The sequence below is a fragment of the Leopardus geoffroyi genome, chromosome D3 (assembly GCF_018350155.1).
Source record: "Leopardus geoffroyi isolate Oge1 chromosome D3, O.geoffroyi_Oge1_pat1.0, whole genome shotgun sequence".
Classification (NCBI taxonomy): Eukaryota; Metazoa; Chordata; class Mammalia; order Carnivora; family Felidae; genus Leopardus; species Leopardus geoffroyi.
In genome coordinates this window covers 94572739-94593147 of record NC_059339.1, presented here as the reverse complement: position 1 = coordinate 94593147, position 20409 = coordinate 94572739, and the positions used below count along the sequence as shown (strand labels likewise).

Below are 20409 nucleotides of genomic sequence, written 5' to 3'. Positions count from 1 at the left end.
TTAAAAAAAAAAAAAAAAAAGACTTGGTGCCGATGGTAGAATGCTAACAGGCAAGCTGGGGGGGGGCGGGGGGCTCCATTTTCTCCAACAGGCTGTCAGAACTGCAGACCAGCAACCAGTTCTGTGCCAATTCACCAGAACCCCAGGGCCTGGAGGCCCCACGCAGGAATCACCAAAGGTGACCAAGGTCCAGAGGGTGTTGAGGAAGAACGGTTAGCAGGAGAGGGCCGGGAAGAGGTTTGACTGCCTGCCAGTACTGAGGAGTTGGCAGAAAGACATGAAACTGAAGGAGAAGTTCCGGAACACAGGGACGGCCACCATCTTTTTCAAGGATCAGAAATACGGATGTGAGTGAGGCTCACGTCCGGGACCTACTTGTCCAAGGCAAATCTGGAAACTAGAAATGGAAGCATTCAGCAAACACTTGAAGCTCCTCTAATTAAGGGAAGGCACTGATGCGTTCAGGGTCTCTAATCCACAAATCCAAACTGCAGAAAGCTCTGGAAACCGCAAATCCTTAACTGACAGCAAGACACGTCCCAGCGAGAAACCAGTGTTATTATTTATACGTTCAAGAGTCTCTTCGTGTTGTGCTACAGAAATTGTATCGCGTTTGATACCGGGTTCGCCTGGAGCCTGCTACATAATGTCCAGTCTATGTGCATATCCCTGTTCTAAAGTCCAAAACATTCCAAAGTCTAAAATGCACCTGGGTCTGGGCTCCAGGTGAGGGAGGATGGGTCTCCATATCAAGGGGGTGAGAATTGCACAAATCCACTAATGCATCAGGAGGCCATGAAAGTTGGTGGTAAGGGAGTATGTGACCACTATTTCCCTCCTAATCCGAACAAGCACCCAGACATAAACACGACCTGAGGAATCCCCTTAAAACATCCCGGAAACACTCATGAGGGGCTAAGATCAGGGGGCCCGCCCACCTTTAGGGCTCACACACAGTAAGCCGCATGACGCATGAGGTTTTCCGCAAGAATGGAACTGCCACTTACCCCGGGGGAGGAGCTGTGAGGTAATCTGGGGTACGCCGGTGTTGAGGTGCCTATTCCTACCCTGGGGAGAGGTCCTCCTGGAGCATTAGGGAAGCATCTTTCAACCATCAGCTAAAATTTTAATAAAAGCTACAGTGAGATCATTGTGTAATTGGAAAAGGCTTTATGTTGAGTTAGTGAAACCAATTATTTATTATCCTTGATGGTGTTTTTTTTCAGTTTTTTTTAGTTTTCGTTTTCTTAGTTTTTTTAATGTTTATTTATTATTTTTTAGTTTTTTTAATGTTTATTTATCATTGAGAGAGAGAGAGAGCACGAGCAGGGGAAGGGCAGACACAGAATCTGAAGGAGGCTCCAGGCACAGAGCCCGACGCGGGGCTGGAACTCACAAACCACGAGATCACGCCCCAGCCGAAGTCGGACGCTCAACCGACGGAGCCACCCAGGCGCCCCAGATGAAGACATTTTCTATAAAAGTGTCTTCTATATAATTTAGAAGATATTTTCTGGAAGTTTCTATCTCAATGTAAACTCCTAACCGGGAATTCTCCAGGTGGATTTTAATCCCCAATGCAGGGTGGGAGGGCGCCTAGCAGAAGGAAGAAGGAAAAAGCCTTAGTCTACTCGGTCCCGCCCTGGCCTGGGGGGGCCTCACCGGGAGTCCAGGCACCCGCATCAGGGAGCTGGAAGGTGAGGTCCTCTGAGGAATGGCCCCCACACCTAGGGGTAAGAACCCTGAGACCCTACAGAGATCAGCCACCCACGCACAAAGCTGGCGCGAGCAGAGGCACCGCCCCACCCCCCCACCCCCGCCCCCGGCAGGGTCGAGCGTGGACGCGCGCACGGTGGGCGACCCAGGCCGCCCCCGCAGGGCCTCTGCCAAGGGACCGAGCGGCACCCGCGATCTGAACAGGCAGGCTCCGGGCTCGCTGACCTGGCCTGGGGCGAGCCCCTTACCCTTTGGAACCTCCAGCTCTGGCTGGTGTCGCGGGGACTAGCCCGGGCCCGCACGGACCCGCACGGCCGAGGCTGCGGGACCGCGGGAACCCCCCAGCGTCTTCCAGGACTCGCGGTGTGGCGGGAACAACCAGCCCCGGGAGAGCGCAGCCCTGCGCCCCAGGCCTGCACCTCCGCCTCTCCGGCCGCCGCCACTGACCCCGGCCCTTCCCCCGCTTCCCAAGCCCCTGCCCCGCATCCCCCGCCCCTCGGCCACCCACAGCGACCCCGCCCCTTCCCCGCCCTGTCCGCGCCCACACCCGCACCCCCACTCCCACTCCGTCCGCCCCCTTCCACGACCCCGCCCCTTTCACGTCCCGGGCCCGCCCCCCGCCCCTCGGGCCGCCCCCACCGGCCCCGCCCCTTCCCCGCCCCTCTCGCGCCCCGGGCCCGCATCCCCCCCGCCCCTCCGGCCACCCCCACCGACCCCGCCCCTCCCCCTCCGTCCGCCCCCTTTCACGACCCCGCCCCTTTCACGTCCCGGGCCCGCACCCCCGCCCCTCGGGCCGCCCCCACAGACCCCGCCCCTTCCCCGCCCCTTTCGCGCCCCGGGCCCGCATTTACCCCCGCCCCTCCGGCCACCCCCACCGACCCCGCCCCTCCCCCGCCCCGTCCGCGTCCCGGGCTCACATCCCCCGCCCCTCCGGCCGCCCCAGCGACCGGCCCCGGCTCTTCCTCCCCCTCCCGCGCCCCGGGCCGGGGTCGCTCTGCAATTTTGAAACAAACGGCTGGAACCCCAAAACCACACCTGCTCCCAAGTGGACTGGGGGGTCCCAAACAGCCGAGCCGAGCGGACGACCTTCACCTCAGCCTCTGGGCGCCCGCAGCTCACGCGGGCCGGGACGGCGTGGGGGGGGAGGGGGCGTTGCCCCGAGGGTCTTCGCAGCCGGTGCACGGACTTGGGTGCCTGGGGTCGGATGGAGTCTTCTCGGACCCGAGGGCAGCGAGGGCGGCCGGAAGGGACGCTGGTCCGGAATGTCCCGACCCCGGGGTTGCGCACGCCCGGCTCCGGGGGCTCCAGGTACGAAAACGTCAGTAAACGTCCCTCCGCGGCTCGTGGGGCACAACGTGGGCGTGAGGGTGATGGAAACACAGGAGTTTCTTGCTACTGAATCGTTTTCTCCTGCCTTTTGTAAACGTCAGCAAAGGGGGTGGGACTGGAAGCCGCTGCGGGACAACCTCGTTCTGGGGGCGCCTGGGTGGCTCACGTCGTGATCTCAAGATTCCTGAGCTGAAGCCTTGCATCGGGCTCTGCGCTGACAGCTCGGAGCCTGCTAGGGTTCTCCGTCTCAGAATAAAATACATATTAGGAAGGAAGGGAGGGAGGAGGGAAGGGGAGGGAGGGAGGCAGGAGGGGAGGAGAGGGAGGGAGGGAGGAAGGAGGGACGGGAGGGAGGGAGGGAACTTCGTTTTGGTTCTCTGACCTGATTCCTGAAGAAGCCCTTTAAAAGGGCTGGTATCCCAAGCAAGGAAGGCAGGCCCCAGAGGACCAGCCAGGGTGGGCTTTTCTGAACTGGCGATTGTGAATCCAAACCATCCACTGTACGCTCTGGTCTGAGCTGTAAAAGCCAGGAGCCCTTTGCTTGGCTTTACTCCCGTATCCCCTGAGATGGTGAGGCCGCGGATCCAGGTGAAAACCGTGTGTTGCGAGGAATGCCTCAGGTGGATCTTTGCCGTGAGCTGAAGCCCGGTGAGAGTAACATCCGACGGGTGTAGACATCAGTCCTCACAGGCTCGAGTTTTGCCTGACGCCAGGGGCCGCGATCTGGGGCTGGGAAGGGTCAGGGCGCCCTTCCTTTTAGGTTGGGTCTGAAGGGGAGGGGAGGGGAGGGTGGGTGAGCCCACCCACAACAAGAACCGTGAAGAAGGAGAGAGAATGGGGCTGTCTGCCACACTCTCCAGGAAATCAGATATGGAACCCGAGTACAAGACTCTCAGGACTTGACGGTTTTCTAATTCCTCACATTTACAAGTATTCCTTGTTTTCCCATAATAATGGGCAGTAAACCCCTTATACGGAGGATCTTGGGAGGAGGAGGGACCTGTTTTGTTTGTCAGGAGCTAAATCCCCAGAGGGGGTGGGGGTGGGGGTGTCGGCAGGCTGTGCGGGAGGTGGTCCAGCCCCAGGCCCCCAGGACAGCAGCTGAGAAACAGTGAGTTACCATATCCAGAAAAATCCACGAGAAACTGGCATCTGTGGTCTGGATGCCATTTTAACAGGCCATGAACAGGGGGAAAGGGGTTTATGGAGGCAAAACGAACAAGCCTTTTTTAAAATTAAAAACAAAAACAAAAAGTTTTATTGGAGCCCAGGTGAGGACAGCTCCCGGGGACACACAATCTCCACAGTGTGAGTGCTCCGGGGAAGGAACGTTTGCTGCAGGGTCATACGTGTGTTTTACATCAAGAGTTCCAAATCATCAGGAAGAAGGACCTTCTGGAAAGTTACAGACAGGTTTTTACTGTGTGCACTATGTGCGGGGCTGTGTGATTTTAATCTCACGGGAACCAAGGAGGTTTTTTCCTCTTATTTACTTTATGTCGGATGCTATTTTGGTAACGAAGCTCGCGTGCAGTGTGTGCCCAGGGCAGAAATACAGCCACAAATCTGAGGTTTTGCCAAGTCTTTCCGACCTTGGTAAATGTTACAGTGTAGCTTCTCTGGGAGCCCAGTAGCAGGTCCCACAAATAGGAAAACTTGGAAACTTCCCTCATCAGGTCTGAGGTGGGAGTGCCACGGGCAGGGCCGCAGGATCTCAAGGCCCCCTCATGCTTTGAACCAGCCCTGGGAGGCCTCTGCTCCCTTACCTGGACCTGTGTGGGCATCTGTGCCTTCCTCCTCAAACCCCTCCTCCTGATCTGTATTTCTGGCCCTATTCTTACCCCTTGTCCCAGGTAATTGCCCCTCATTCATTGACGTAAATACACCTGTGCCCCCTCCCTTTCAAGGCAGCGGACAGCTTTAAAAGGACCTGTGATTTTTTTTTTTTTTTTTTTTTTTTGTCTTTGAGAGAGAGAGCACACACGTAGGGGAGGGGAAGAGAGAGAGGGAGACCCAGAATCCGAAGCAGGCTCCAGGCTCTGCACTGTCAGCATAGAGCCCGACCCGGGGCTTGAACCCATGAACCGGGAGATCATGACCTGAGCCAAAGTTGGACACTTCACTGACTGAGCCACCCAGGCGCCCAAGGACCTGTGATTTCTCATCTAACACCTAGACTTTCCTTCCTGGACATGAGAGTAAGCTCCAAAGCTAGACTTGTGTTCCTTCGAGGGGGTCCGGGTCCTTGGAGGAGCCAGCGACTGTCCCACACGGGACACTGGAAGACTTGGCCAAGGGAAGTCACCCACAGAGCAGGGACGCCAGCCTCTCACTCGAGCCACTAGGACCCTTGCCCAGGCAGGACCTGGCCCCACGCTGCAGATGCACTGGTGTGGGAGGGGCCCGGGACAGGGGTCTTCGGCCAGCACCCTGGGGGCTTGGGTGTGCGGCTGAGGTGGAAAGTCGCTGTTGGCCGTGGCTTCCCTTCTTGTGGGTGCGTCCAGAGGACAGCGAAGCTCCCCTCCTCTCCCTCGAGGTGCCCTCGTGGTTTGCACAGCGTGCTTCCTGAGCTGGCAGCGTGGGCACCACCAGGGCCACGGAAAGGCAGCCGCGCAGCTCGCGGCCGCTGAATCGGGAAGGCCGGGGCGGGCCAGGGTCTGGTTTAGAAGCCCCCCCCGGAGACGTGCACCGAAGCTGGACAACCTGCCCTGCCCCAACAAAGTCACGGGTGGCGAGACAGGCGAGTCCGTCGGCTTGCACCGAGCAAAGCGAGCGCCCGCCGAGCGGCAGCCTCACACCCAAAGGCAGCTGTAGGAAGTCAGAATGCGGACGAGCTCGTTAGCCTGCTCACGAGGCTGGTGTGAGGGTTTCGCCGGGTCAGTGCTTCCCAGCCTCCTCGTGCGCGTGAGGCATCCGTGGAGCCTGGGAGACCCCCAGGTGTGGACTCGCCCTGGGAATGGGGCTCTAGCCCCCGCGCTTCTACTGGGGCCACCCTGTGAGCAGCGAGGGTCTAGGGAAACTTTCTCTGAAACGTGCCCGTGCGTTGTCTTTTTGGAGGCACCGGCATCCACTGTTACGGGCACGGGCTCTGACCTGGGCGCCCGGCGAGCTCACCTCTGCCTGGGCCTCAGTTTCCGTGTTCGTAAGACGAGCACTGGTCTTGCAAGCCCGCACCCCGGCATGGCGAGTGGCCTGGGGCTCGCCGGCCAGGGCGCCTTTCTGCCTCCCCCCATCATCCCCCCCGCCCCCTTTTGTCTTTTCCCCGATTTTCTCTAGTGTCCCCACTACCCCAGACACACTGAGCCTGCCACATACTGGAGGGGACCTCCAAGAAAACACGAGGGCGATGACCTCTTTCGGCAACCAGAAAATTGCCAGAATGTAGTAACCGGCTGACCTGTGGGCTAAGTGCATATCGGATGCAAGGTTGCACAGTTCCGGCCTCGGGCTGGGCTCGTCCCCTTGCCGGGAGCCCTGGCCCCATCCCAGTGGGGCTGGCCCGGTGGCCAAGCTCTCCCTACCCTGGCAGGAGGCGGGTGTGGGAGCCGCGGCCTCTCGCGCTGAGGGGCTCCCCTGCCCACAAATAAGGGGTGCAGCAGAGAAGCGCGGCTGCAGGCTGACTCTGGCTCTGTGATGGGTTACGTCGCCTCTGCCTCCCAGGATTAAATGAATACAAAGTGCTTCCAGTCACGCCAGAAGAACACAGGGAGCGTTAGACTTTGTCGCTGCCAATCCTCTGGCGCCATAGGCTCATCTTTGCTCTTCAGGGTGGCAGGTGGTTGCCCAAGTGACTCATTAGCACTGAGGTGTTAATGGCGAATAATGGGCTGGCCCCCTTCCCGGCCACAATTCCATTTCAGTTGGGGAATCAGGATGCTTTTAAGGGCAATTACCAGGACTAAGTGAATTTGTTTTGACAACACAGATACTTCTCATTTCGCCCAAGAGGAGGACAGAGACAGGACAGTGAAGGAAGTTCATTCGCGGCCCAGACAAACCCAGGCCATGGTTTCCTATGCCGTCACGTCTGCCCGGCACATCTCCGATCGAGTGTCCAGAGGCAGGCAAAGGGGCCTCTCCTCTTGCCCCCTCGCCTCTCGCTGGCCAAGTGCCCATTTCTAAACCTGGTGCTGGCGAGGACGGGGCCGCCTCGATGCCTTGGCTTTGAGGAGGTCCACGTGTTGCCTCAGCCGGATTCTGGCTGCCTGGGCAGAAGGTAGGGGACCCCATCATCGCCTTGCTGTAATGCCTCAACCCCAAGGAAGGCATCGGGACCAGTGGAGCCTCGGTTGAGCTGGAGGACGATCCCAGAGCCGCTCGGAACCTCCGCATCTTCATCTGTACACGGGCTGCCGGCACCCGCAGGCGGCTGTGTCCACACAAAGCACAGTTTGCACCATTCGAGCCTTCAGTCAGCGTGTGGCGAATGTCAACTATCACGATTATCCTTACCTCCTTTTCCCCCAAAGTCCTTCCTCTGGTGAAGCTACTCAATGTGAACGTTTAAACGTTTAACAATGTTTTTGATACAATGTGCTGCTTCAGACCCTAAGGATTTCAGGTAAGGGTTTGCAGACCTGTGTATGTTTTTCACCAGTATTGCAAATGTAAATAAGATAAAACTTTACCTCTTTCTTGAATCTTTGAGCGATATTTGTACTTTTTTTCCCATTTCATTTTCTTCTGATTTTTTAATCGTGGTAAAATACACACAACAGAAACTTCACTGTCTAAACCATGGAAACATACATTTCAGTTAACGGACTGACGTGCAGCTGTGACCACCATCCATCCGCCCCTGTAATCGCTTCCGTCTTGGAAAACTGAACCTCTCTGCCCACTGACACTAGCTCCCGGCTCCCCCAGCCCCTGGCACCACCACAGGTATGACGGCGACTGCTCTAAACACCCAGCGTAAGTGGAATTCTCTAGGATATGTTTTTGTGACTGGCTTATTTCACTTAACATGGCCGTATCCTTGCCAATACTTGGATTTATTTTTTAATTAAACAAAAAATAACCTGTATTTTATCACATTTAGCAGAAACTATGGTTCCAAATGACCTGGTGCCATTTTAAAAAGTTTTTTTATTACATTTATTTATTTTTGAGAGACAGAGTGAGACAGAGCACGAGCAGGGGAGAGGCAGAGAGAGGAGACACAGAATCTGAAGCAGGCTCCAGACTCTGAGCTGTCAGTACAGAGCCCGACGCAGGGCTCGAACCCACGAACCGTGAGATCATGTCCCGAGCCGAAGTTGGTCACTTAACCGACTGAGCCACCCAGGCGCCCAGACCTGACACCACTTTTTCTAACATGTATGAGTCTTCTATTGTATGGGTGCGGTTTTTTGTTTGTTTTTTGTTTTCAGTAAACTGTACCTCCAATGTGGAGCTAGAACTCACGACCCCAAGACCAAAAGTCACTCGCTCATCAATAAAACCATCAGGGACAGGGCTTTTCTCTGTAGAGATTTTTGGTTACTGATTCAATCTTATTTAAGTCTACTCAGATTTTCTAATTTTTTGTAACTTAGTCATAACAGGTTTGTGTCTCTAGGAATTTGTCCATTTCATCTAGGTCATCCAATTTATTGGTGTACAAATGCTCATAGTACTCTTAATAATCCTTTTTCTTTTCTTTAGAACTGATAATTTCTCCATTTTCATTTCTGAGTTCAAGCCCTACATTGGGCTCCGTGCTGGGTGTGAAGCCTACTTTAGAAATAAAATAAAGTTTTGCCAATTTTGTTATCTTTTCGAAGAACTAACATTTATTGGTATTCTCTACTTCGTCACCACTCTAGACTTCATTTCCTTCCTTCTTCTAGCTTTGGGTTTTTTCTGCACGTCCTTAAATTGTAAAGTTAGGTGGTTGATTTTCTGCAATCTTGACTTTTTTAACGTCAGCATTTATACCTATAACCATCCCTTTAGCACTGCTTTTGCCGCATCCCGTAGGTTTTGATGTGTTGTTTTCATTTTCATTCATCTCAAATATTTTTTAATCTCCCTGTGATGACTTCTCTGTTGGTTATTTAAGACTGTGTTGGTGTAATTTCCAATTTTATTTGTTACCGATTTTGAACTTCATCCCATTATGGTGATAGATTGCAGGACAGCCTTGTTTTTAAATTCTTGAAACTTAATCTGTGGCCTGACATACGGAAAATGTCCCACGTGCACCTGACAGCAACGCACGTGCTCTTGTCGGCTGGTGTCCGGTACGTGTTCGCTCTGGTTGGCTTATCGTGTTAAGTCCTCGATTTCCCTGCTTCTGTCGGGTTTATGTGCCCACGGTTATGAGAGGAGTATTAAGGTCTCCGACTATCATTGTAGAACTGTTTCTCCATTCAGTTGTGTCAAGTTTTGCTCCACGCATTTCCGTGGCCTATCATTAGATGTGTAAATGTTTATAATTGTTATGTATCGTCTCATTGAAATTTGTATTTATAGCGCCCTCCCTTATCTCTTGTAATTTTTGAAAATTTAAACACATTTTTATCTGATATTAGTGTAGCCACTCCTGCTATCATTGGTTATTATTTGCATGGAACATCTTTTCACATCCTCTCACTTTTCACTATTTATAGCTTTGCATCTAGAGTCTCTTGGAGACAGCATGTTATTTGGATGATGGCTTTTTATCCATTCTGGCAATCTCTGTCTTTACATTGAAGAGTTTAATTCACTTGTAATCCACATGTAAGATAACTACAGGGAAGGACTTTTGTCATTTTTCTATTTGTTATGTGCCTTCAGCTTCTTTTTGTCCCTCATTCTCTGCATTACTGTCTTCTTTTGTGTTTAGTTTGTTATTGCCGTTGTTTAGTAGTGAAACATTTAAATTCCTTTCCCATTTCCTTTTGTATATATACACTACAGCTGTCTCCTTTGTGGTTACCGTGAGGATTACATTCGACACCCTGTATTTATACCAGCTTGATTTCGGTAACACATACACACTCTCCTTTAACGTCTCTGTCCCCAGCCCTCTCAGTTGTTGTCACAAAACATAAATTAACAAGTATTCCGAACGCGCTAGTCTCTTAAATTATGTAGAAATCAAAATGTGGAGTTACAAACTGTCCTAAAAATACTAGTTTTTATCATTGGCCATGAATTTTTCTTTACTGAGATCTTTATTTCTCTATACAGCTTTAAGTTACGCTCCACTGTCTTTCATTTCACCTGCAGGACTTAAGCATCGCTTCAAGGGCAGGTCTAATAGTAATGGCACTCCCTCAGCTTTTATTTACCTAAAAATGTCTTAATTTCTCCCTCACCTTTGAAGGACATTTGCTGAATATAGAATTCCTGGTTGAAAGTTTTTCTTTTCAGCATTCTGCGTATATCAACCCACTGCCTCCTGACCTCTGGTTTCTGATGGAAATCTGTTAATCTTATCTGGGATTCCCTTATATGTATTGATTTACTTCTCTCTTGCTGCTTCAAGATGCTTTGTTTGGCTTTTCGCACGTTTCTGTGTATGGGGCGCCTGGGGGACTCAGTCGGTTAAGTGTCTGACTCTCGATTTCTGCTCAGGTCGTATGAGTTCCGCACCGGGCTCTGGGCTGGCAGCACAGCACCTGCTTGGGACTCTCTGTCTCCCCTTCTCGGACTGCCCCTTCCCCACTAATGCTGTCTGCCTCTCTCAAATAAAGTTAAAAAAAGGGGGGGGGGGCACTCCTGGTGGCTCAGTCGGTTAAGCATCCGACTTCAGCTCAGGTCATGATCTCACAGTCTGTGGGTTTGAGCCCCACGTCAGGCTCTGTGCTGACAGCTCGGAGCCTGCTTCGGATTGTGTCTCCTTCTCTCTCTCTGCCCCTCCCTCACTCACACTCTGTCTCTCTCCAAAATAAACATTAAAAAAAAATTAAAAACCAAAAAGTTTATGTGTTTTAGTGTGGGTCTCTGAGTTCATCTTGAGAGTTCACTGAGCTTCCTGGGTGTTTCCTCAAACTTGGGAAACGTTCAGCCATTGTTTCTTCCAATACTCACTCTCTCTCTCTCTCTCTCTCTCTCTCTCTCTCTCTCGTCTCCTTCTGGGACGCCCACAACGCATACGTTGGTCTGCTTGGTGGGATCCCACAGGTCCCTTAGGTCCCATTAACTTTAACTTTTTTTTCCTTTCTGTTCCTCAAACTCAACTTCCTAGAGCTGTACAGTATTCACATTAATGCTAACAAGTCGCACAGGCGCGTGCTCACATTCTTCAAGATAAACCTGAGGCCAGAACGCTGAGCCTCTGGTCTCGCAACAGCATTTTAGGGTCCTAGAGGGACGTCTTCACCTATGAAGCTCTGTGTGTGTTGCTGGCAGACACATGTGACTTCCAATAGGACAGACTTTGCTCTCCTGTCATCTTGGTGTGTCACCAAGACGTGAAAACCTAGCCGTGTCCGTGGGGCCACACTGCAGAGGGCCGCCGGGCCTCCAGTGCGAGCACGTGTACACGGTGCTCCGCGCGTCCTCGTGACGTAGGCCACGCACCCCCCCCACCAGACACTGAATGAACGCTTCCCCTCGATCCCTTTGCTCAATAAAACCAAGCTCCTAAGCAGAAGGGGAATACAAAGCACGCGCCAGGCTCCGCTACGTGGGCGTTCACGCATTTCAGTATACCCTCGCTGACCTTTGAAGCGGATGCCGTTCTCCCCACGGACACCGAGGGTGCTGAGCACGGAGGTCGCTGCTGGCGGACTGAGTACTGAGCCCAGAGCGGCAGGCTTCAGAGCCCAGCGGACGCAAAGTCCTTCCCTGCAGCACGAGGCCGGCACCTGTGTTCTCCCTGAATATACAAAAGCTGCACCTTGCCTTCTTCCTGTTACTTTTAACCCGAAGCCCTGGTTTTCTGCTGCAATCTGGTCACAGGTGGCTCTCTCTCAGTCTTCCTTTTGGCCGTATGTTCTGCTTTGCCTCAGCTTTCCTCAGGCCCAGGGTGAAAAAGGGCATCAGGCCACGCCTGCATCTACTGCCCACGTTCTCCTCTGAGCCAGCGCTAACACCTACCCCTGACTCGAAGCAGACCCCGCCGGTCCATTAGTCGATCAACACGTACTATACTCTGGCCTGGAAAACCTCATGCAAGAGGCAGACAAGACGCTGACTCAGCAATCAGTGCAGTGAGGTCTTAGCTATGGGAATTTAGGGCACCGCAACCAAAACTGGGCATTCACAGAAGGGTCCCCAAAGGCGGCCCCCTCCCCAAGGTGAGGCAGAAAGGGGGGAAGAGCACGTGCAAACATGACGTCACAGGAACGGGGGCAGGTGACGGGTGGTGCCAAGTGATGCCACCAGGGTCCTGAGAGAAGCGAGCCCAGAGGCTGGTGTGGGTGGGGGCTGGGCTCGTGACTGCAGGGGAAAAGGGCTTAAGTGTGAAAGTGGAAGGATGCTTAGCGAGAAGCTCTGACTCCCAAGGCAAACCTACAGACGCAAGGCCGACTCTGACTTGAGGGGGGCGGGGGGGGGCGGTGCGGGTGGTGTCCAGGCTGGGAGTTCAGGGTTGAGGGCACTCTGAATCTGCCTCGTACTTCGTGTCTGCTGTCGGGTCCCGGCCGGGTGCCCCGCTGCTCCGGGATCACCGCACCGCTTCTGGAGGCTGCCTCCCCCTCCCCCTCCCCTCTGGCCCTTCCCACTACGGAAGTCCTAGGTTCCAGGAACTGAAGGTAGACAGCTGTGTAGCCGAGTACAAGGCAGGGCCGGCCTCCCTCCATGGCCTCCTGCCACCGCCTCCCCCCTGCCTCCGCAGCCACACCGGCCACAGACTGGTTAGGACACATGCTGCAAACACCAGACTGCTTTCGCGGATGGTGCAATGCTGCAGTTGAATAAGATTTTAAATCTTAATCACAAGAATTTACATATAGCCCTACCAAGCTTCACTTGATTAACTTTGGTTCTGCATCTCAACCTACCGAAAGGCAATTGTGAGTTCTATTTTGTCACGTGACACATTCTTCCCAGTTCTACACTTTATGTAATTTCGATAGCCTTTAAGTAAGAACTGAGCAAATCCTGGGACACGGGGTTTCAGAAACAGGTCTCCACACCTCAACAGGGGGGCGCGGAACACAAGGGAAGTAAGGGCCGGAGTAGCACAGGCTTTTCTCCCTCCCACGGGGTGATAGGGAGCAAATGGATCATTTATTTCACTCTAGAGCCTACATGTGTCATAGATTTAACTCGGGCGCGTTGAATACGCTTTATTCTAAGCACTTTTTTCAGTTTCAAAAAAACAATGCACGTATCACAAACTCTTGAACAGAAAAGGTGCCGTAAAAAAGCTGGAAATATCCTCGGGGCGCCTGGGTGGCTCAGTCGGTTGAGCATCTGACTTCAGCTCAGGTCATGATCTCGCCATTCGTGGGTTCAAGCGCCACGTCGGGCTCTGTGCTGACGGCTCGGAGCCTGGAGCCTGCTTCCAATTCTGCGTCTCCCTCTCTCTCTGCCCCTCCCCTGCTCATGCTCTGTCTCTCTCAAAAGTAAATAAACATTAAAAAATTTTAAAAAAAAGTCGGAGATATCCTGAACTTTACTGATAGGACCTAAAAGGCCAAGACGTCAGAGGGAAGACTCAAGGGAGGAAACCCTTCTGAACACGAAGTGAGCGTTCAAAGACTGAAAACGATGGTCTTCCGGGCAGTCTTCCCATGGAAGCCTGTCAAATTTTCTGTCCTGTTCGGTTTCAGCTGCTTGATATGTGGTTATTTTCAGTTCTGTTCTCAGGCTACTCAGTCCTTTCCAGGGTGGGACTGCTGGCTGCCAGCTGAAGCTCCCCCGTAGACGCCTGGCTTGTACGAGAGGGAGTGGCCTGGGACGAGGCAGAAGGCGGCGCCAGGAAGGCACAGAGCTGCCAGGCCCACCCCCAAACCTCCACACGCACCACCCAGAAGCTCCGGGAACACGCTGTACCTGAAGTTCCAAGTCCTTCTAACAAACGCCAAGGTGAGGTAGGAAGCACTCTCTGCGCTCAGAGGTCCCGTGCTTAGTGAGGGTTCTTTCCACCCCAAAGAGAAGATGGACCCTTACAAAGGTGCAGAGTACCAAATGCCAGCAGCTAACAGAGATGCTGTTAGCGTGACCTTTAACCCCGTAAAACCAGTCCACACCACCAGGCAGCCCCTCGGTCTCCGCTCTAGTCTTGGCCCCATTTCTGGTCTCCAACTGTACTTACGGGGAGAACCTAAGACAATCGGTAGTACGGAGCACAGAATTTCCGGGTCTGAAAACACATCTTTTTCCTGCCGTTTGTTGACTTTTGGAAGCACAGGTGGAAAAGAGGAAAGAAAAGAGCAGGCCAGCCCCCTGCACCGGCCTCTCCCAGTGCCCGTTAGCTGACACACAACACAGATGGGCACGTCCCCGTCCACGGCACAGAGCTCACAATCCAGGAATCCAGGCTTGTTCCCGCTGCTCCGCACGGACGTCTGGACACCTTCGGCAGTGGAGACCAGATCTACGGTCAGCAGAACGGGCTGCCTGGCGCTGCAGGGTCCTGTATCAGTCAGGGTTTTTATACCGTGGATTTGTGATGTTATAACATCTTGGGGGCCTTGCTGGCTGCGGACACTGCCCCTCCCAGGGCTAATTCCTACAGACAGTGAACCATTCCCCTGTAAACTCACATTTTATGTACAGACCCACAGACCCAGAGCCCACACTCCCAACCACCTCCTTTATCTGGCTCTTGCACACCAGCCAGTATTTCCTCTGCCACACATCCCCCCAGGGCCAGGACTCAACACGCAGAAAGCACTCCTATAGCCCAGAGCCTGCTGAAACCACTCACACTATCCAGCCTCAGCCATTCATTCCTGCAGAAGCCACACGTTCTCCTCTCCCTCAGCCTCCTGACCGACCCTGGAGCTTCCCCGAGTGGCCCTGCACGGCATGTCCCCACCTCCCGGCAATGTGGTGAGTGAACTCCCCTTTCCGGACAGCAGGCTCAAGGTGTGTCTTCCCACTCCCGGTTAGAGCAAAGCACGTACATTTTCACAAGCTGACAGTCTGCACGCCAGCAACCGCACGCCCGGGTGAAATGCTCCACACACGCGGCTACGAGCACCTTCCGGGGCGGACGGGATCACCTGAGTGCCACCCGGGCGGCTACGTGCCTAGAGCTTCCCAGTGGTCCGCCCGCGTCCCGTGACAGGTCCCTTCAACAGGGGCTGCTGTGCCCACAAAGGCGGCATTGCCGGTGCCGCCTGCCTGCTGGGCACCGGCCCTGGTACCAGATGCCAGAAGGCGCCCAGGGGACAGCAGTGCTTCCTTCCTGACACTGTTTACAAAAGCCAAGTCCCGAGCCTCCTTGCTCCACCTCACTAGCGCCCGTCTCATCATCCAAGCCGCGCTGATGCCGTCCTCAGCATCTCGACACTGATGGCACTCAGGAAACGGAGGTGCCCCTCGCCCGGAGCAGCTGCTCTAGGTCACACGTGGAGCAGGGTTTCTTTCACTTCCTTCCAACAGTGCTGTGACGCCCCTGACCCACACTCCCTGCATGGCAGCGGTCCTGCCCGGGGGAAAACTAGACGTGGGGCCATTCCAAGTCCGCCAGGAGGACAGCGCTTAGGGAATGAGCGGGATCACACACAAGGCGACGCTCTGCCTTGCTTGCTGGGAGCCCGCGAGGGGTGAAAAGCGGGACAAAGAGGCCTGACTGTCCCCACGGGCCCCCTTCCTTCTCAGGCTAAGGCACAAGGCTGCCCGGGCGGTGGGACCGTGGTTCCGCCCAGCAGAGCCTCACACCTCACCCCCTCTCCGCCCCTCAGTCACCTCCGCCCTTCCTGCCGCCCCTCGGGAGCCATCCAGGTCAGGGTCCGGGTGGCCGCTCGCTGCCCCCGACAGGTGGTTCTCGCGGGAGAGGTCGCCATCTGCGCAGGGTGTGGCTGCCCCGTTTCCCTCTCGTGTGTGTGTCAGTGGAGACTCCGCGGGGCTCTCGCTCCTGCACCCTCGCTCTTTCCTCCTCTTATATTCCATGATCTGTTTGTTGAGCACCTCGTGATCAATCCCACACAGACTTGAGCAGGCGGCAGGGCCCTGGGTGCTGCGTGAAGGGGCGTCCAGGGCCCCACAGCCCCTGGAGGGAAGAAGAGACGTCAGGTGAAGCGTGGGTGAAGCCGGGCGGTGTGGGGGCTCCTGGCCACCTCCTGGTGGACACACTGACGTCCGAGGGAGGCTGGGGGATACGGCACGGGGAAGGGGCTCCGCTCCCGTGTATGGTGCAGCCCAGGACAGCTTGGACACAGCCCTCCCGTCAGATGCCCTCTCAGTTGCTTTTCCCCAAATACAGCCAGCGTGCTAGGCCCGTCAGGCAGAATTATGGGTATGGTCCTTTACGTGTGCCACTCAGGGTACTTGTCAAAACCCAAACATGGTCGTGTCCTGCCTCTGACCACCCTCCTGCTCAGCTCTGGAAGGCTCAACTCCCTGCTGGTCCGGGATGCAGGCACTCACTGCTGCCTGGGGCCCTCGGGGTGCAGCGTCCCCTCCCCTGGCAAGCAGGTCGCTGGGGGCCCCACCCAAGTCCTGACAGTGCTGCCCCTGACGCTGACGCACCCGCTCTGAGAACACAGGCTCAGGACCTGCTGAAGCTCTTCCGGAACCCGGAACGGGGCCCCTCCACATACAGCTCACGTCTCTTTCTCAGCTGCAGCACCGCCCCCACCTCCTGACACCCCCCCCCCCCACCAGAAGGGGTGTCCTACCTGCCCTTCTTGACACACAATCATCTGTGGATTCACTGCTCCCTGTGGGTCTCCGCCAGCAAAATGCAAGCTCCAAAGACCCCAATGTCTGTTCTATTCACATACATATTGTACATGCTAGAACAGAGCCACAGGACATGCTCAGTAAAAATGTGCCGAGTGGAAAAACAGGGCGAGGGAGAGACACCTGTCCCCTCTCCAGGAGTCACCATAGTGATGGCAGATGCCATGGGCTCCAGCACTGTCGGATAGACCACCAAGGCACTCCGAGCAGCCTTGCTGAGTACTCAGAACCACTGCAGACTGCCCCCGGGACCCTCCACAGGTCACTGCCAGGCTGCTGGGGCAGTGCACGGCCAGGGGTGCAGAACTGGGCAGCTGCCGTGGGAATCACACCAGGACATTTGCCCAGGACAATCAAAACCATGTCCACGTGTACCTGGCATCACTTTGCACACGGTCTTCTCTTTCCTCTGGGGGCCCAAAGTCAGCATTTGCCAGTAACCAATCAACCTGGAAAGGGGCATAGAGAGCAATTCAGTAAGCCACACCTCTGTGCCACCTGCACCACGGCCCAGCTCAGACACAGGCCTTCCAACTGTCCTCCGTGCCCCTCCGGTGACATCCCCCAGGGATGAAGCCATTCACCAGTCTGTGCTTTCAAACACCTGTTACTTAACAATCACATTTTCTCTAATAACGAACCGAGGCTTTCCTAAAACTACACTTAAAACTTGTAAACTTCAGTCAAATTTATGAAGAAACCAGTTAACTATTAGCTGAATTAAGTAACGTTTCCTGATTCTGAACGAAGTTGTATAAAACACTTAAACTGAACTTTGCCACAGAACTTGTGTGTTTGGGAAAAGAAAGCCTCCTGGCATAGCAACAAAGCCACAGTCAGGGGCGTGGCATGCGAATCCAGCTCCAAGGTGTCTGAGGGGCCCAATCTGGAAACAAGAGCTCCCCTCGGTGGGGGCACGCACACCACTGCTGAGCCCAGGGCACTACACAGGCCCCTGCTCCCCGGATACCAGGGGCGGCTCCCACCTCTACCTGCGTGCCCAGGACACACACCTGGACCCTACCTGGCCACAGTGCCGGCCCGGGACGGCCCAGATTCGGGACCAGGGCCCGGCGTTCTGCAGCAACAGACTGCATCATCGCAAACCAACGGCAGAACCGAGGGAAAAGTCAGTCCACAGAAAATACCAGAAACAGCACTAACGATGCCACCACACGAGGACCAAGCGTGGGTCTCCCAAGCTGGCTGGGATAACGTGTGCTCGCACTCGACAAGGACAGGACGCGTGGCCATCCTGTGAAGGTCCACCCTGAGCACACCTCACAAGACTGGGCAAAAGACCTGGTGGGACCGGACGAAACAAGGAAAGGCCACCAGGCACAGGGGAAGGTGCTCGACTAGTCATCGAGAAGACACACGTGAGCCACGCCACGGCGCCCCGCTCACCTGCAACCGGCGGCTTCCTCACAATTACAGACACTTGCCACTCCTACGTGCTGACCTAAGAGACACAGAAACGTCCATCCGCACAAAAACGTGTACACACATGTTCACAACAGCTTCACTCAGAGCAACCGAGAATTAGAAAGACAAACGTCCGTGAGAAGGTGAACAAATGAAACGTAGCGTATTCGTATAATGACCCCACTTACCAAGAAAAAAGGAACAACTCACACCGAAACACCGTGAATCTTGAAAACAGTGCTGAGCAAAAGCAGCCAGGTGCCAAGACAACGTCCTAGGTGTGAAATTGCAGAAATCTAACAAGGAAAACTTGGGGCACCCGGCTGGCTGGGTCGGAAGAGCATCCGACTCCTGACCTCAGGGTCACGAGTTCAAGTCCCACGTTGGGTGTAGAGATATAGAACTTAAAAAAAAAAAAAAGATGGGTGGTGGGAAGGGTGAGGACGGGGCGGGCCTCTGGGTAAATCCTGCCGCACCAAAGCTTTCGTTAAAAGTCTTAACAAAGAACCAATGCAGACACCACCAAACCCTAACACGTCAACACAGGCTGCAGGGCTGAGTCCCAGCAGAACTCCGCATGCACAGAACCTCGGGCGAGGACGGAAGCGGCTCAGTGCCCACCCCAAGGAGAAGTCCAGGCTCTAGCATGAGGCCCGTGGGGCGAGGCGAGCACGGCCCAGCCACGCCTGCTCTCAGAAGCAGGGAGACCAGCAAATGTGTAATAAATCCCAACGCTGGGAACACAGTTTATGTATTTTCTTTAAAAATCCACTTTTCGTCCTTTGTAATTATGACAAAATCGACATTGTACAAACCCTCTGACTGAAACGTAATACACGGGAAAAGCGCAAGGACATCAAGGCATACGGCTCAATGACATGTCACAAAGGGACTGTGCCCGTGGACATCCCCCTGACATTTAAGGAGACGAACCCCAGGAAACTTCGAGCCCCTCCTGCCCACTCCCTGCCCAAAGACAGGCACTATTGACTTCCGTCACCACAGACCGGTCGCACGTGTCCCTGCACGTCCCACAGACAGAATCACAGGGACCACGGCCTCGCCTGGGGCTCCGCGTTCACCCCTCCATGGCTGAATCAGAGCGAGGCACCTACAAGAAACCCCAACACCAGCACCTGCACACCTCTGGCGGACACGCGTTTCCGTGGGCCCCCCCGCGGGAGCTCTGGGTCACAGGATGTGTGCGCGCGGCTTCCACGGGACCACAGGGTGGCGGGGCCGCAGCCCCGTGATTCCTCCACGCTCGGTGTGGGCACCGTTTAATGTCAACCGCTGCGGGGGAAGGGCACGTGCCATACCTCCCTGTGGTTTCCGTTCCTGCTTTCTTCCCGACACCAGTGACGGCAGCGAAGCCAAGTGCCCCTCGGGGCTCGGCCTGGACGGAGCTGGTGCCGCTCTGCTTCCTGACACCGCAAAGTACACGCTGCGACCACCGCCGGCCGCTACCACTTCCCACCACCCGCGACGCCTCCACGCGTGCAGCCCACACGACACACACGTACGCTGAGGGTACGAGACTCCAAGTTCCACCCACAAACCCCAACTTCAAATCTGCGTGTCTATCCAGATTACTTTGCCACTGGCTGACTTCAACTCTCTTACAAACAGACATAAGGGTCTCAAAACCACCGCACTGACTTCCGCAAGAGCCAGCCAACAATGACCCGTGATGACTGTGCACTCGGCTAGCCACCTGCCCCCCTCAGAGACCCCTCGGTCGGGCCCCTGCTTGCGTCTAACTACAGTGACAGCGAGCCAGGCAGAAGCCTAACTCTGCCCCCGGCACAGGAAGGGCACAGAGGACAGACGCGGGGCCTCCACCGCGAATACCCAGCAGCAGCATCTCTGGAGAAAGAACCGCTCCAGGCTGCTTTGAGCACTGTCTGCGCCTCCCTCCTTCCAATCCCTTTTTCTAGAAAGGAGCCCACGGAGCCAGGTAGGACCTCGCTGGCGAGAGAGGGACAAGCCTGGGATGGTGAGAGCAGAGGTACTTCCTTCCACCAACTCAACCGGACATGCACGCGTGAGCTCCCTGCTGCACTCTCCCCGGCACACGCCTAACCTATGCTCTCCTGGGTTCTCTAAAGCTGGCACTGGTCACTTCACTCCTCCGTCTCCTTTTGTCGCTAGGAAAAGCCCCTACCT

The 20409-nt window shown here is 54.9% G+C and overlaps 1 protein-coding gene and 1 long non-coding RNA gene across 6 annotated transcripts in view; one reads left to right on the top strand and one right to left on the bottom strand.

The window, feature by feature from the left end:
* The window catches only part of RBFA (ribosome binding factor A), a 43089-nt gene that overhangs the window by 14816 nt on the left and 7864 nt on the right, over positions 1-20409 (bottom strand). For 2 of the 4 annotated variants that reach the window (XM_045458072.1, XM_045458073.1), the window contains exons 6-7: positions 17194-17267; positions 13238-16126 (exon numbers count right to left, since the gene is read on the bottom strand). The exons of the other annotated variants lie outside the window; for them this stretch is intronic. In XM_045458072.1, coding sequence (XP_045314028.1) covers positions 15790-16126; positions 17194-17267 — 411 coding nt within the window. In that variant the 3' untranslated portion in view covers positions 13238-15789. Of the gene's footprint in view, positions 1-13237; positions 16127-17193; positions 17268-20409 lie in introns of those variants that run through there. 4 annotated transcript variants of the gene reach the window in all.
* LOC123587953 lies at positions 2916-7912 on the top strand. Of its 2 annotated transcripts, none has more exons than XR_006707623.1 (3): positions 2916-3024; positions 6971-7606; positions 7802-7912. It is a non-coding gene; the product is annotated as an uncharacterized LOC123587953 (long non-coding RNA). The 2 variants fall into 2 exon arrangements; XR_006707624.1 differs by lacking the exon at positions 2916-3024 and adding an exon at positions 3675-3693.